This window comes from Mustela nigripes, chromosome 4, assembly GCF_022355385.1.
Source record: "Mustela nigripes isolate SB6536 chromosome 4, MUSNIG.SB6536, whole genome shotgun sequence".
Taxonomy (NCBI): domain Eukaryota; kingdom Metazoa; phylum Chordata; class Mammalia; order Carnivora; family Mustelidae; genus Mustela; species Mustela nigripes.
The window spans coordinates 181,548,422-181,564,841 of NC_081560.1; the positions used below are offsets into that span (position 1 = coordinate 181,548,422).

At 50.1% G+C, this 16,420-nt stretch overlaps 1 protein-coding gene across 5 annotated transcripts in view; it reads left to right on the forward strand.

Moving 5' to 3' along the window:
- The window catches only part of PLPP4 (phospholipid phosphatase 4), a 120,311-nt gene extending 104,798 nt beyond the window's left edge, over positions 1–15,513 (forward strand). For 4 of the 5 annotated variants that reach the window (XM_059395944.1, XM_059395943.1, XM_059395945.1 and 1 more), the window contains 2 exons: positions 5,094–5,264; positions 14,962–15,513. In XM_059395944.1, the coding sequence (XP_059251927.1) occupies positions 5,094–5,264; positions 14,962–15,161 (371 nt within the window). In that variant the 3' untranslated portion in view covers positions 15,162–15,513. The remainder of the gene's footprint in view (positions 1–5,093; positions 5,265–14,961) is intronic. The other variant, XM_059395947.1, reaches the window with a different exon arrangement.
- Positions 15,514–16,420: the final 907 nt, after the last annotated feature.

Genomic DNA, 16,420 nt, shown 5'->3' on the forward strand with positions numbered 1-16,420 from the left:
AACAAGTTTGGAGTCCGAGGGACAGCTAGAATCGCAGCACCCTCTTGCCCACTTGCTTGGGCACGCTCTAATCATATCTCTGTTGTTGATGATGTTAGCACGATGGGAACACATTTCCCCTATTTTATGATCTCCGTCTTCTGAAATGTCCGTCGCCTTGACTGCTCTGCTCTCAGTTCCATTTCTTAATCATGCTGGAAGGGTGGGGGGAGGGGCTGTGTTTAAGGGGAGAGGCCCAGCAGAATGAACTGGGTCTCACCTGTTTTACATGAGCATAAAAGGTTTTTCAGCTCTGCAGGGTCTCAAGTGCATGTTTCTTGGAGAAGAGAATAGGGTGTTGCTTGGCTCGCCTTGGAAAGCCTTTCTTTAAAGGCTTCCCTGTTTTCTTTCTCTCCCAGTTGAATCGAATCTGAGCCCCAGTGAGCCCCAGGATCCGAGAGCTGGACGGCTCCCCGGAGATTATAGGCTGGTCCCAAACCCCCAGCCCTCCCCGCCCCGGGAGGAGGCGGCAAAACAAAATGCGGGATCCTATGAATTCAGTGCGGTTTGGCAGAGGCTAGTTCTAATTCGGACAGTATTCGGGAAAGCAGAAATGCAAAGTGGCTCCCATGTGCCTTCCAGGCCACAAGGCAGAGCCTCCAAAGCCCTTTGCCAAAGGACGTTCTGCTGGCTCAACAGCTGCCGTGAATGCCACTGAGAAAGTAACAACATGACGTTTAGCATGAATTTGGAGCCTGTCGTGTCATCTAGAAAAGTCAAGGCATAAAGTGCTGCTTTAAAAGTGTTGCCCAAAGGCCCAATAGAATATGTAGAAAAGCAGCTCCTGCTGGGTGCCCGCAGGATCTGGACAGTCGAACCCAGCCTTTAAAAATGCCTGTGAGTCAGCATAATCTCTTCGAGTCCGTCCAAGTTGTTACAAAAGTTGGGTATTCATCCTTTCTGATGGAGGCATCATACTCCATAGTGTATAGGGACCACATCTTCCTTATCCATTCGTCCGTTGAAGGGCATCTTGGTTCTTTCCACAGTTTGGTGACCGTGGCCATTGCTGCTATAAACATTGGGGTACAGATGGCCCTTCTTTTCACGATATCTGTATCTTTGGGGTAAATACCCAGGAGTGCAATTGCTGGGTCATAGGGAAGCTCTATTTTTAATTTCTTGAGGAATCTCCACACTGTTCTCCAAAGAGGCTGCACCAACTTGCATTCCCACCAACAGTGGAAGAGGGTTCCCCTTTCTCCACATCCTCTCCAACACATGTTGTTTCCTGTCTTGCTAATTTTGTCCATTCTAACTGGTGTAAGGTGATATCTCAATGTGGTTTTAATCTAATCTCCCTGATGGCTAGTGATGATGAACATTTTTTCATGTGTCTGATAGCCATTTGTATGTTTTCATTGGATAAGTGTCTGTTCATATCTTCTGCCCATTTTTTGAGATCATGCTGAGTGAAATAAGTCAAGCAGAGAGAGTCAATTATCATATGGTTTCACTTATTTGTGGAGCATAACAAAAAGCATGGAGGACATGGGGAGTTAGAGAGGAGAAGGGAGTTGGGGTAAATTGGAAGGGGAGGTGAATCATGAGGGACTATGGACTCTGAAAATCAATCTGAGGGGTTTGAAGGGGGGTGGGGTGGGAGGTTGGGGTACCAGGTGGTGGGTATTATAGAGGGCACGGATTGCATGGAGCACTGGGTATGGTGAAAAAATAATGAATACTGTTATGCTGAAAATAAATAATTTAATAATAATAAAAAATGCCTGTGAGTCCCTGCTTCTTTTCAAAGCAACAGACACTCCCACACTTTGGAGGGCTGTGGCGTGGGTCCCAGGGCATGAGGGAGAGTGCCTTTTACCTGCTCTCCAAAGAATGAGTGCCAGCCTGTGGCTGCCAAAGCTGGTCAAATTCGAGTTCCAGGGGGACCAGGAGGTGATCTAGTGCAGCCTGAGGGCCTGGCCTTGAGCTACCTGCCCCAGGTCTTGAACTTAGAGGGTTTTCAGCAGCCCCTTTCCTTGCCCGTGTTGTGCCTCAAGGCTCAGGTGGCTGCTTGAGCTAGGACTTGTCTGTCCTAAAGTCTCCGAATCAATTTGTTTTACGGGGACGCAGACAAACTCCTGCCCTCATTGGCCTTGTACTCGTGGATGTCCTCTTTTTGGTTGTGTTTCTTTTCCCAAGAGATGCCAGTTTGGCAACACTTAAGGCTGCCTCTCTGATTGAAATCTTGGAGACTTTCATCCATAACCCTACACAGCCCCAGGACAGTTCTTTTATGCTCCCACATTCAGCATAATTAGCCAGATAGACTTGCTAAGCTGTCTGGTTTGAGTGAATTCCATTACTCCCCCTTAAGAATTCAGGATGAGGCCAGTACCCACCAGAGCCAACTGTCCAGCCTCCCCCTCCCATTCTGCTACTGCAGAGGAGGGTGTAAATGGATAGAAGAAGCCGAGCAACGTGTGGGTAAGGACGGGAAATTAAGAACCCATCATGCTTGCTAGGATGGAGGCCAAAGGGGACCACTCTCGAGTGCCTGTAAATCACTTAAAAACCTTCCATCATAGCAAAAATGTAAAACAGGCCTGGACAGTGAAGCTCCTTACATATTCTTCTTTTAAATGGAATATTTAATATGCATGGGCACTGCTTTGCTGTTTATTTAAGTGCTAATCATTGTTCAAAAATGTTTAAGTGCTTCATTTTTATTCCTGAGATAAACTTGATTTAATATTGTTTAAAAAGAAAAAAAAAAAAAAAAGCAAAAACCAACCCCTTTCACTTACCTTAACTTGGTTGTTGGAAACATTCTTACTTTGGCCTAAGCTCATGTTTGTGCCTGGGGGATCCCTTTTAAGAAGACACATTATGGGGGCCACCTGGGTGGCTCCGTCAGTTAAGCATCTGACTCTTGATTTAGGCTCAGGTCATGATCTCAGGGCCGTGGGATCCAACCCGGCACTGGGCGTGGAGCCTGCTGAAGAATTTTTCTCGTTCCTCCTTGCCCTCCCCAACCCCACTTGTTCTCTCTCTCTCTCTCTCTCTCTCTCAAAAAAAGATACATTGTCAGAGATAATTTGGTAAAGCTACAGTTTAACCATTTTTACATGCTGTGGCCACGATTATCTTGAACCTACAATTTGAGGTCCAGCTTTTTCCCCTTAACATGGTACCATGAGGATGGTCTGTCGTGCCGTGTGAGCTGTGGTTTTCCTGGGTGCGTCACAGTCCACTGAATGGAAATATCACAGTTTGCTTCTCTGTGCCTCTGCATTCCCCATCTTCCATTGTTCCATGATTATAAATAACTCGGCCGTGATATCTTCTAGAGCTGTCCATATTTTTGGATTACTTCCCTGAGGTGCCCTCTTAGGGAGTCTTAAAAGAGGCTGAGTGTGTTTGGGGCAGGCCCACAGACTGGAGAGTGCCCGCTGGTCTCTCATGGACCCTGCGAGATGCAGAGTCTAACTCCGCAGGTCTGGGCCAGCCTGACGTTCTTTATCTGTTCCTAACTTGGGGACGCTGAGGCTGCTGCTTGGACTCCGGCAGTCTCTCCACGTCGTGGGTGGCCTGGCATCCAGAGTATTTGCAAGACGGTTCTTACCAGGTCCCTGTGGGGACTAATTATCAAGCAGTCTGCCCCTCTGTGGGATTTTCTCTCCAAGAGGAAAGCTTTGATTAGGCTGGTGTCTAGAGGAGGCAGGGGCTGCGGCTTCTACGAGTGTGCAAAGCTCAACCCTGGCTGGCGCTGGAAGCACTCGGGGAGTACACGCATGCATAGTCACACACGCACACACTCACATATACATATGCTTATGCACACACATGCTCCTACGTACACACACACGCACACAGACATGCTTGCTTATACAGACATGCACATTCATGTGCACGCACATATACACGCTCACACATACAACTTATGTGTACTCACACACTCACGTGCATGCACACATACACCCTCAAACATACACATATACCCACACACATACACGTACAGACACACTCACACCTATACACACATACTCACATATACACACATGCATGTACTCAAATATACGCACACACGTACACACTCATACACATATACAGTTATACACATTCACATGTGCACACTCACTTATACATGTACACACACACACACTCCCACACACATACATTCTCACACACTCACACTCACACACGTGCTTTAGACCAGCAGACCGGCAGCTGCAGAATGTTCAGCAGCAAGACAAGCTATGAGGATTTTGTAAAGCTTCCTAGGTTTTTTTAGGTTTTCACCTTCCTACTCCATGGGTAGCCAGGGTTGCAGATCACTCTAAACCCACGGAAGACTAAACCCGCACAAAACTTGCTTTAAATCTCACTGAGTTCCAGCTGTGTTCTAAACCTGACTGGGTAAGAAGTCTTGGAATTACACAAGCTACACTCGATCTTTACACTTTCAAAAACAGATTTAGTGTAGTCATGAGTTGTCTTTACAATTCTAAAAATCAATAGCCATAGTTTTTAGAAGAAAACAAGGCATTCGTCAATGCCAATCTCTCCATCAAACTCACTGCTCCATAGTTGTGCTGAACCCATCTTACTGAGCACCACCAAGCCCCAAATCTCTCCCTTTCCCTCACTCTTCAAATCTAAGGAGTCATCACAGTCTTATATTCTGTGCACACTTTTTTCTAGAACCCAACACATTATATTGAAATCCTCTCTACACATGGCTGTGTCTTTCAACCAGACCTTGAGACCCTTGACACAGAAAGAGCATTGGACACACTTTGATATTCCCCCACCTAGAGCAGTGTCTGTCTAATGCACAGTAGCTACCCATTAAATCATTGTTGAGTGTATGAATGAATGAATGAATGAAATAGAATAGATTTTGATCAGACACAAGCCTGGAAGGTCATTCTCATTGTTAAAAGTTTCATACCAGCGTGGTTCTAGCAAGAGCACAGATTGCCTAGACCGTGCCTGGTGCCAGTATGCCTTGGCCCTGGGGTGTGCAAGATGGTGGACAGGATGCCCAGGACATGCTGTGTCCCTGCCGCTTACCACCTGCTAGTGTAACACCTGCTGTTTCTCTTTGGCAGTTGCCTTTTCTGGCCTGGGCTTCACGACGTTCTACTTGGCTGGCAAGCTGCACTGCTTCACCGAGAGTGGGCGGGGGAAGAGCTGGCGGCTCTGTGCCGCCATCTTGCCCCTGTACTGCGCCATGATGATTGCCCTGTCCCGTATGTGTGACTACAAGCATCACTGGCAAGGTGAGTCCCTGCCCAGGGCCTGCCTAGTCCTCATGGTGTCGTCTGACACTCTCCTGAAGGGAGGCGTGTAGAAAGGTACCCATTCAGGGAGAACCAGCTGCCCACTGTCAGACCAGTGTAGGTTGAAATAACCACAGATTCAGTTTTAGAGAAAACCTGCCTGTTCGTGTGAGCTCTGACCTCCATACTGCCCTTACTGGAGGTAGCACGAAAGCCCCTTTTTTCCCTCTGTGCCCAGGTTCCAGCAGGAAGGCAGACCCTGGGCCTCAGACCCAACCGTGATCACCCTGCTCCATCACTTGCCTCAGTCTTTAGACTTGGTGCCAAGTGGTTTTTGGCTCCTCTCACATCTCACATCTGTCATGAAAGAACGTATCTCTCACCACAGATGCACTTCCAAAGGACGGGTCCAGCCCAGGGATCAATGCCAGTGGCGTTCTGAGCCGCTGCTATGAGGCCGTTGTGAGTTTTACCTGTACGTGACTCCTGGAATATTGGAGACAAGGGAAAGTAACAGCCAACAAATGCAGGGCTGGAATAAAACTGCAGCACGCCCTGTCCCCCAGCAGATAAGCTGCGGCTCACAGCCAGCTGACCGTCTCCAGCACCTGCCATGGCAAGCAGGGAGCAGGGCCGGAGGGGACGGCCATGGGACTCTGCGCCCCCAGCAGCGCAGGTTGGAGGGCCCCACGTTCCCCACAGGGCGAGCCTCAGGTCACCTTGACCAGGCCACCCTGACACAGGAAGCCAGCTCCGGGAGTGGGTCTGGAGCGGTGGCCAGGCATCTGCATTAACATGCAAGTCAGTTATTTCTGATGAATTCTGAGCGGGGAAGAGCTGAGTGGGGAAGAGCTCCAGTGTGTCGACTTTAAGCCAACAGACTGAATTATACATGTGCCAAATCCAGTTTCCCGCGATCTGAATGACTTTCCCCATCAGCCTGTGGTCTGCCCGTCCTCTCCCTGGCCATTTCCGGCTGCCCGCAAGCGGTTCTCCTCCTCCGCCTTTCCTGTCTCCGCAGCCAGCTGCCTTGTGTTCCCGCACACTTCTGGCCTCTTCCCAGCGATTTACTCCAGGGGTGGTGATGCAGCAGATGAGGCCAGACGGGAGGGGCGCTTCTAGCTGGGGACATCATCTCCCCATCTTTCCTGGGGCCTCCCACTCCTCCTGGTTCTTCTGCAGCTTCTCCTGCTCCTTCCCTGGCCTCAGCTCCACTCTCCAGCCTCCTGGAGCTCGTGCTCTGGGCTCCCTTCTAGCAGCAGCTTTGAGCTAAGAGCCAAGGCTTCGGGGTAAGGAGAGAGACTGATGCATGGTCTCCGCAGGTGGATGGGTCAAGTAGGGATCAGGGTCTTGAGGCCCTCCTGAGGGGGGCAGTCACTAGAAGCCATAAGGCTGAGCCCTGTGCCCTCCCTTGCGATCTGCTTTGAACCACGACTCGGACGGAGCTCCAGATGACACAAAGCTCCAGCAGGGGAGGGCAGCAGGGGCAGAGTCGCCGGGCCAGCAGCCCCAAGGCCTACCCACCACGCCCGGCACTGGTTTCCAACAGAATCATTATTGCTCAGATGATGAGGGCGTCTCTCCATGAAGAACCGGACGGGCTGGCTGGTGTCTTATGGACGCCTTTTTATTTATCCCTTGGAGCTGAAGTTTCTTCTGAGCTTGGGAACAATCACCCCCCAGTACTTCAAATGCTTCTTTACAGACCGAATGAAATCATGGATCCGAATGTATCTTGTGAGCGAAAACATACTACACAAACGCAAATTTGTGTTGTTGTTGCTTCCCGCATTGTTTCTGGAGAATGATGGGTTGTGTTTCCCCAACAACTGATTTAGAGGCAGACGTGATTTTGGAACGTGGTCTGTTTGTAAGCCGTGAGTCCCCGGTTTGCGCTTTGATCGGGCACTTTGTATCTGTGAAACGATGAAGGGTTTCATCCTTGAATAGAGCGCTGCTTCATCTTACAAGGCAGTCAGAACTTGACCTGAAAACTTCAGACCTCAGATCGGCCTCTCTTAAATACTTGTGGTCCTGATTGGTTTTCCCTCATTACCTTGCTGGGGCCGGTACATCAGAAAAGGTTGAAGACTCATAGTCCCAGGCTTTCCCGAGGTGGTGGGCTCGTGATGCAGCCGGGGCCTTAGAGGCCTGCTAGCAACAGGGCTTGAGACCTGTCTTCTCCAGCTGACGCAGAAAGGAGCCTGGAGCAGTAGATGGAGACTAGGGACGCTCTGTGGGCTGGTAGGAAAGCAGAGCAAGAGAATTTATGTTCGGTGATGTTTAGGGCCAGACTTGAGCTATACTAGACTCCCACAGGCAAAACTGAATGTACGTGGGGTGTTCTAGGTCATTGGTGTGGCCCAAAAGACCAGTTCACTGGTGTCGTCTGTTCAATTCTTAACCCCAGAATCAGCCAGGAGAGGAGCATGCGTGCTTTTCCTTGGACTCTTTAACGGGCTCAGAAATGAGTCTGGCTCATTTGACCTGAATTCCCTTTTATGAGACCATCTGTCCCTGTTCACACCCGTGGTCTCAGCAGGGGGTGACTGTACCTCCAGGGGACATTTGGTAATATCTGCAGATATCTTTTCGGTCTGTACAACTGGGGGCTGGTGGTGGTAGTGGTTGCTCCCGGAGCCTGGTGGGGAGAGGCCAGGTTTACTGCTAAACCTCTTACAATGTACAAGACGGTGACTCCCTCACAGCACAGACCTCCCTGCCCCTGGATGGCTGCTACTGAGGTTGAGAAGCCCTGATCTAAGGTGCACCTCAGCGCCATCTTTTCTCCCCCTTATTACATGGTAAGAAGCGGCGGTGTCCAACAAGCGGGGAATTTTATTCATTGAACACTCACTCATTAAGGGAGTCACCAGGGAAGCCTCCCAGGTTTCCAGCTTAGAGAAGGGATGGGCAGTGCGGGTGTGCGTTTGAGGCAGGATGCCTGATGGAGAGAAATAAGTTGTTTTCCTTCGCAGACTGAGCCCAGTGACCGTGGGCAGGCGCCGCCCATCATGGTGGGAATCCACGCAGAGCCCCGTAGGCATCAGCAAAACCCAAATCCCTCTCATTATAGACTTTAGTTAACAGCATTAATATTATGAGGTTTTTATGACTCCATTTCAATTTTGACTTACACAACTGTGTCTAATATAGAAGTACATCCAATGACTTGATTATATATTCTTATCCAATAAATAGCCCACAATCCCGAATGCCTCCCTCTTTCCATTACCATGGTTATTTTCTGTTATCAACACCCTTCTCGTCTTTTCTGCCTTCCCAGCTCCACTCCAACCATACAAGCCTGTTGTTTTACTAAGTGGAGAAGATGGAGGGCACAGGCCATGGCAGGAAGAGGCCTGTGAAGCATTTAGCAGGACTTGTGCAGAAATAAAGCCAGATGGTTGGGTCCCAAGGCCGTACATGGCTGAGAGTCTCCGTGTCTTTGTGATATGCTGCCTTTCAGGTCAAGTGGAAGCTTCAGGGTTTCATGGGTGATGCTAACTGCCAAGCCCAGCACTTCAAAAAGAGGTTGACCTTTGTGATTAGCCACATGTTTTCAAGAGTTAAAACTTACGGAACTCCCCTGCTGAGAAAAACGTGTGGAGAAAAATGTAGAGAAAGGGCAGAGCTTCTTACTGAACTCACTTCTGCCTCAACTCTCATAGGCTTGTGGGTTTAGGATTTCTAGTCGGTGAGAAATCACAGGAGTGGCAGGAAGGTATTGTTTGTTATGTGACTGGACATCATCGTGAGCTCACTCTGCCCCTCAAATTCCCGTATCTGGATCTAGGCTTTCCTCATGCGACTCCACATTTGGGAGTAATCTTCCAACCGACACTGGTTTCTGGAATCATAATGTTGTTTAAGCGGCCCTGGGTGCTTGTGTGGTGTTTCACTCTAAGAAAGAGCATCCCCTCTGAATGTAATACAGAAAAGTGGGTCTCAAGGGAGGAAACGGTCCTTCGTTCCCACCCAGCCCGAGGTTAGCAAGCATCCGTGGCCGTCACAGACGCCATATTTGTCCGGGCTGAAGTGTTCGGGGGCTACCACTGCCTACCCCATGTTTCCCTGACTGGGCTGTGAAGGGTTTGTGATTTGAAATGAATTTTTGTGTAGTTACCAGACTTCGGGAGATGATCGGCCCTGCAGATGAGGTGGTTGGGAAGAGCCAGGAAGAGGCTGCTACCCCTTCCCCGCTAAACACACACACACACACACACACACACAGATTTGAGGGATACACTCTGTTGACCAGGTGTTTCCTTGCTCTGTCAGAAGCAGTCTCTAGATTTTCTAAACAAAGTGACTTGAAAAGGAGCCCTTGGCACTGGGTGTGGTGCATAAACAATGAATTTTGGAACACTGGGAAGAAAAATTAAATTAAATTAAAAAAAAAAACGAAAAGAAAAGCAAAGGAGCCCTTGGAATTATATTTCTGTTCCTAACAAGATCCCACCGCCTTGAGTAAAACAGAAACACTGATATTCTCCCACAGATATTCTCGGTCTGGAATGAACTGATTTCAACCCATTTTCTCTCCACGGTGGGCTGCCCTCTGTGGCAGGGTCCGTATTCACGTTCAGCATCACCTGTGGAATGTTGCTCAGGCTCTGGGAGCCTCTCGCCTCTTGGCCTTATGAGTCTGCCCACCTCTGCCTTCCTATCCTAGGTGTCCCCCACAGGAGGGCTGAGGCTGTCTGCCACCCCCGGTCGTCTGCCCCCTCCCTCAGAACCCACTGGACGGCCAGAGGAGCATGAGTCAGGCCCTCTGCCCTCTCAGCCTCCAGGCTAGCCCTGGCCTTCCGCTGTTGCTCGGTCCCCAGGGAAGAGGGAAGTTGGCTGCTCACAAGTCTCGCTGATGACCTCCAGGCTTCACGTCATTCCCATCCTTCTCCCTCTACTTCCCCTCATTTTCTCTGGTGTCTCTTGTGGGTTCTCTGTTCAGGGTATTTCTAGAATCCGACTCCCTCTGTAGGTGGTCCTCGTTCCCTTCCCCCTCCTAGCTTGGGCTCAAGTGTCCCCTTCTGGGTGAGGACGTTTTGTGTTGACCGCTCTTGGAACCGCAGCACTTTTCCCATGCTCCCTGTCGCGCTCATCGTGCTCACACATCTCCGGCTAACAAACCGCGTAGTTTGTGGTGTGTTGATCATTGTTTGTCCTTATCCACTAAAACAGAAGTCTGCAGGCTTTTTCTGCAAAGGGTCAGACAGTAATTATCTTGGACTTTGTGTGAGCCGGACGGTCTCTGTTGCAACTCCAGGATTTGGCTGTAGTCGTGTGCAAATAGCCATGGACAACACGGAGCTGGTAGCTCACGCAATGCGTAGTTGGGAAACTCCGCAATAGAGTCCAGCCTCCATGCGGGCAGGGATTTTTGTCTCTTGTTGCCGTGACACATATAGTAAGTGCCTGTGTTCGTTTCCTTAGGGTCTATAAAAAGTTCCCCAGACCTGGTGGCTTAGAACAATAGAAATGGTCTCACAGTTCTAGAGGCTGGAAGTTCAAAGTCAAGGTGTGAGAAGGGCCACACTTCCTCTGACACCTGTAGGGAGAAGATCCTTCTCTATTTCCTCCAGCTTCTAGTAACCCCGGATGTTCCCTGCCTTATGGCGCATCGTTCCCATCTCGACCTCCCGTGTTTAACTTGCGTTTCTTCCCATCATATTCCTTCTGTGGGGGTCTGTCCCTATGTCCAAATTTATCCTTTTTTAAGAACACCAGTCACAGTAGATGAGAGCCCACCCACAGGATCATTTTAACTTGATGACACCCGTATAGAATCTGTACTTAGATGAGGCCACGTTCTGAAGTACTGGGCTTAGGACTTCAACTTATCTTTTTTACAGGGTGGGGAGACACAATTCAACTCCTGCCCAGTCGACATGTTGAATGAGGGAATGAATGAATGAATGAGTCTTACTAAATCATGTTTCTTTCTTAGTAGCATCATCTTTTTCTTCACACTGGTTTTATTAAAATTTGGGGGTGTTATTAAAATTAACCTTTCCTCTCTACAAGTTCTTTCCCTTCAAAAATGAACAAAAAAATGTGACTTGAAGCCTTCATTCCGTCATTATGTCACTTGTGCCGGTGTCCCAGACATATTCTCCCCCCGATGTGTGGTGTTGAGAAAGACAGACATGGCGGCCGCCCTTCCAGCTCCCGGTACACCAGCCAGATCTTCTATCATCTGTGCTGTGGAAATTCTTTCATAGAAGCTCAAAGTCACAAAAATAGGAAGCTTCACTAGTAGTAGAATGAAAGGAACAGAAACTCTCATGTGGGGTTGTTGAGTTTGTCAGAGCTGATTTTTCCTGTAGTGTCCTGGGTCATACAGCCCAAGGCGTACACGTTCCCAAGTCAAGGTGGCTCAGTGATATTGGATGTCGCCATGGTGACAGAGAGGGATGTGTTCCCCCAGGGGACTTGACAGCCCATCTTCAGAGCCTTTCTGTTTGTTTGTGCCAAGCCCAGTGGGATCCTCTCTTGTCCTTTGACCTCATGAGAAGGGGGAGGGGGTCATGCCCATTTTATAAATAAGATTAAAATTCACGTTGCCTGATGCAAAGCCTCTTTCTACTACCACTGGAGCCCCTCTAGTGTTGTCTCCCGCCCCCCCACTTTGTTGAGGTATAATTCGTAACTTAGAATTCACCCCTCTTAAAGTGCACAACTCTGTGGTTTTTAGTATGTTCAGAGCTGTGCAACCATCATCACTATCTAATCCCAGGAAATATTCTTTACCCCAAAAGAAACCCCAACCCCAGCCCCTGGCAACCACTAATCGTTCTTCCTTTCTCCATGGATTTCTTTATTCTGGGCACTGCACATACATGGGATCACAGAGTGTGGGGCCTTTTGTGGCTGGTGATGTCGCTGGTTTAGGGTTTCCATCTCGTCAGTATGGGTCGACGCGCTCCGGCTCACCGGACATTTACCGAGTAATGACTGCTGGGCTCTGCGAAGCGAAGACAAGGGAGGCCATCAAGGGGAAGTGAGCCCTAAGTGGTAGGTGTAGGTTAAGAACTGTGCACAGTCTCCCAGAAAGCCAGCGGGGTCCCTGGTCCATGCTTGAGGGTACACGGACTACCTGATGGTCAACTTCTGTCCTACGGAATGATAAAGACACCAGACCTTTGTAAAAGATGGTCGGTCCTTCTGTTCCCCAAATTTGCCAAGCCCCTTCCTTCTGTTCTCTGCCTGGAAGACTGTAGGCATGCTTGCTGTCTCCACTTCTCACTTCTCCTGGCTCACGCCTGCCATCCTGCAGGCCTGGCCTGGAGGGCAGGGGGTGGTGCCCTCCATGAAACTCACCTAGTCCGACGGGACTAGCCTGGGTTGTTTCTCTGGGTGGTCTCATAGACCCACGCTTCTCCTTCGAGATGTGTATCACGGCTGTGGCTCACGGATAAGCCTGTCACTAGTCAAGGTCCATCTGGCCCCTTCGGACTGTGAGGTATCTGTGTTGTTCAGCCTCGTGCCCGAGGGCCAGACATCGCACCGGACACCTGATACCCATGTGGAACACAGACGTGGGAGGAATGGAATAGCACTGATGCTGAGTAAGGAGACCGGCATCTTGTCCTTCAGGGACGCCGAGATCCATTGATTCCCCTTTTGAACGCTCCAGTCCCATGCTGCCATATGTAGGGTAAAGTCAATCCCAAGCTGTTTTTCCCATAATAACGTCCTGCCTGTCCCCTGCCTGCTTTTCTGTTAGCACAGGCCGGACAGGATGTGAAAGTGATTTCATCATCATAACAGTGGCCCACTTGAGGCACTTGATGACCATCTCCCTCCTAAAGGAAGTGAGTTTTTGGATCTCGTTCACCACCTTTGTGATAAACAAAGTGCCGCATGACCCAGCCGGGAAGGCAGCTGGCCTGGACCTTGTGTTGCTCTTGTTATTTCTGGTGACTCCGGTGGACCTGTGATACCACGTCCCCCTCTTCCCGTTCACTGGGAAAGCAGCGTGGGTGGCCCTTGCCCCGCCCTCGCGTGCTGCTCCACCAGTAAGCCTGGAGAACATTCGCTCCGGATGATTCTATGTCCCATGGCCAGTGGTGCACCTAAGGAGATGCCCTACCCCAGAAACTTGCCAGCCGAATGACATCATTTGTAGGCTTTGCTCTTTGGTCTGCTCAGTAAGTCGGTGACTCAAATGCAGGTGCCGTGGGTCACTGCAGACTCAAATAAGAAATCACTGCCCCATGCTGCTGCTCCCTGGTGTTAGAGAAAGATCAAAACCACAGTGGAACTCTCCGACCTCAGACCCTGGAGTCCTGGCATATTTTTATAGGCTGCTGGCCACAGGCGCTGTGAAGAGCTTCTCCTTTTGAGGAACTTGGTATAATCCTGTTGATTATGCCTTGTCTTAATTTTATTTTTCCCTCCCTTCCCCATGATCTGTTTTGTTTCTTAAATTCCACATATGAGTGAAATCACATGAAATCAGAAAGGGAGACAAACTATAAGAGACTCTTAACTCTAGGAAACAAGCAGGGCTGCTGGAGGGGAGGTAGATGGTGGGGGATGGGGTGGCTGGGGGATGGGGACTCAGGAGGGCCCTTGATGGAATGAGCACTGGGTGTTATATGCGCCTGATGAACCCCTGAGCTCCACCTCTGAAACTAGTAATATGCTATGTGTTAATTAATCAGATTTAAATAAAATAAAATTTAAAAAAAGAAAAATTATGCCTTGTGACCTCAGTCAGGAATCCGTGATGCTATTTGCCTCTAAGAGGTCTGTGCAGCCCAACAAGATTAAAAATGTGGAAGCAGAAACCCCAAATGGAGAATGACAGTTCATCCTGGCAGAAATCTTCGAAGGAGTCCCCAGTTTCTTTTGTTAGGGAAGGTTTTCCAGTGTGCTAGGGTCTTTCTGGCAAGAATAGCCCACAGACACAGTTTAAAGTGGCAACACGTGCACATCCACACACAGGAAGTGAGGGTTGCTGGCGTGGACTGCTCCGATGCGGTCTCTGTTAGGCATCAGCCGAATGCCTGCTTGGGCAAGGGGCTGCCCCCCACTGCCCTGCCGTGGAGGGGCCTGTTCTGGCTGCAGATGCCCCCTCCTGCCTCCACCTCTGCAACCCTCTCGATCCCCCAACTTGATGAGATGCTGGAGGGACTGAGATTCTCACAGCAGAGACATGTTGAGTTGCCAGGCCTGGTGCGCCATAAAATGCTGACGTTTGAGACTCCGAAGTGTATTTCTTCCCTGAGAAATCACTGACCGCAAGGCAGAGACCGCACGCCCAGTGGGTTTCCGTAGCTCTCCAGCAGTGCTGGCCTCCAGCAGGAACTTGCTGAAGGATAGGAAATCACAGCCCCCCACCGGGGTGTCTCAATTCTATAGACATGGCTGGACTTCTTCCAGAACCTAGAAGTGGTTTTAACATCCAAGAATGCAAACCTGAGTTCATGTGATGTTTGGGACCATATTAAAGACCTAAGAGCAAATCAAGGAAGCATTTTCAAGGAATCTTTATGTCCTTGAAATAGAAAGATCTGCAGAGGCCACCAAGATCTAAACCTCCAGCGTGGTTTCTCTTTGCTTTAGTCTCTCAAGGGGTCCAGCAAGCAAGCCACTCACGGCAGCAGGTGAGCAGAGGGCTTTCTGGAAAATGCAACGGGCCACATTTGAATGCGTCATAACACTTTTCTCCCGTTTTGCTCTTTCTGCCTAGATTCGTTTGTCGGTGGAGTCATTGGCCTAATTTTTGCCTACATTTGCTACAGACAGCACTACCCCCCTCTGGCCAACACAGCTTGTCACAAACCCTACGTCAGCCTCCGGGTCCCGACGTCGCTGAAGAAGGACGAGCGGCCCACCGCTGACAGTGCGCCCAGCATGCCTCTGGAGGGCATCACCGAAGGCCCCGTATGACCAGGGTCTCCGGGGGACGGACGCTGAGCCCGGGGCACGCTCTCCCGCCCCGCACCCTAACGCAGTAGAAGAGGTTTTTCTGTAGCGTGTTTCTCATCCATTGTTTCTCCAAGTTTTCTTCTGTTTCCATTTTGCTGGTGGTATTCCTGCTACTTTAAATGTGTCTTCTCAACTTTCCCGAATTTGCAAAGGGAGGACGCAGGGAGAATCTGTGAGAGACCTAGGGAAGAAGGCCGCGGGGACAGGGCGGGTGCGACGCGGTCCCGTCCTTTATCTGAATGTTCGCTGTAACCGCCACCGTCCTGTGTTTTCATGGTCGTAAAACCTAATAAAACCTCCCACTTGGAAGACACGGTGTGGGCTGGCCAGGGCAGCCAAAGTCATTCGGAGACGCCGAGGCCGGGGTGGGGAGCGGGTCCAGGTCTGGCTGTGGGTCATTTCGGGCGCCAAGCTTTGGAATCTTTCTGGAAAGTCAGCTTACCAGGGCATAGGCCCCAGAAATGGAGCTGAAGTTTGAGGCTCCTGCCTGGTATTTCCAGAGCCTTTGAATCCTGGAATTCAGAAGGAAATGAGATGAATGAGTTCACACAGAGGCTGTCAGCAAATGCAGGGAAAACAAAGGGGCCTGAGGCCAGGATGGACAGGAGGTCACTGCGGTTTTCTGAGGTTCTGAGGGCCGGGGGGTGGGGGGGCGCTCTGGAGCCTTCGCAGGGAGTGCCTGGGGGACCTCTGGCAGTAAGAGGTGGCCTCCGGGGAGGAGTTTTTCCCTCTAGGACCTGAGTTTTGCAGGGCTCTGCTAGAGGTCTTCCTCAGAAAGTGGCACCTTCCCACTCCAGTCCGGCCAGTAGCATTTCAGCACGGTAGCCAGGTTCTTGTAGGAAGTACAGGAACAGAATCAGGAATGCCCTGTTCTAGCTCAGCCTGTCCAGAACCCTCATCAGTCTGAGAGCACAGCCTGCTGCTCCTGGGCTAGTTTGTTCTTTCCAAGGCAGTGAGCCTTCCCTTCGTTCTGTTCTGAGCAGACACACCTGTGATTCTCCAGGTCCCTGAGCCTGCAGCCAAGGGACACAACTTTGATGACTAAGGACTGTCCCCTTGCAGCAGTTGCTGCCACAAAATGTCTCTGGAAAGACTCATGTGGCTGTACAGATAGATTGTTGCCTGGCAGCTCTGGGCTGGGGGTGCCAGTGAGAACCACCAGGATGTTCTGATCAGCTGTCTACACTGAGAACTCAGGCCTAGAGTGCACACACCACCGT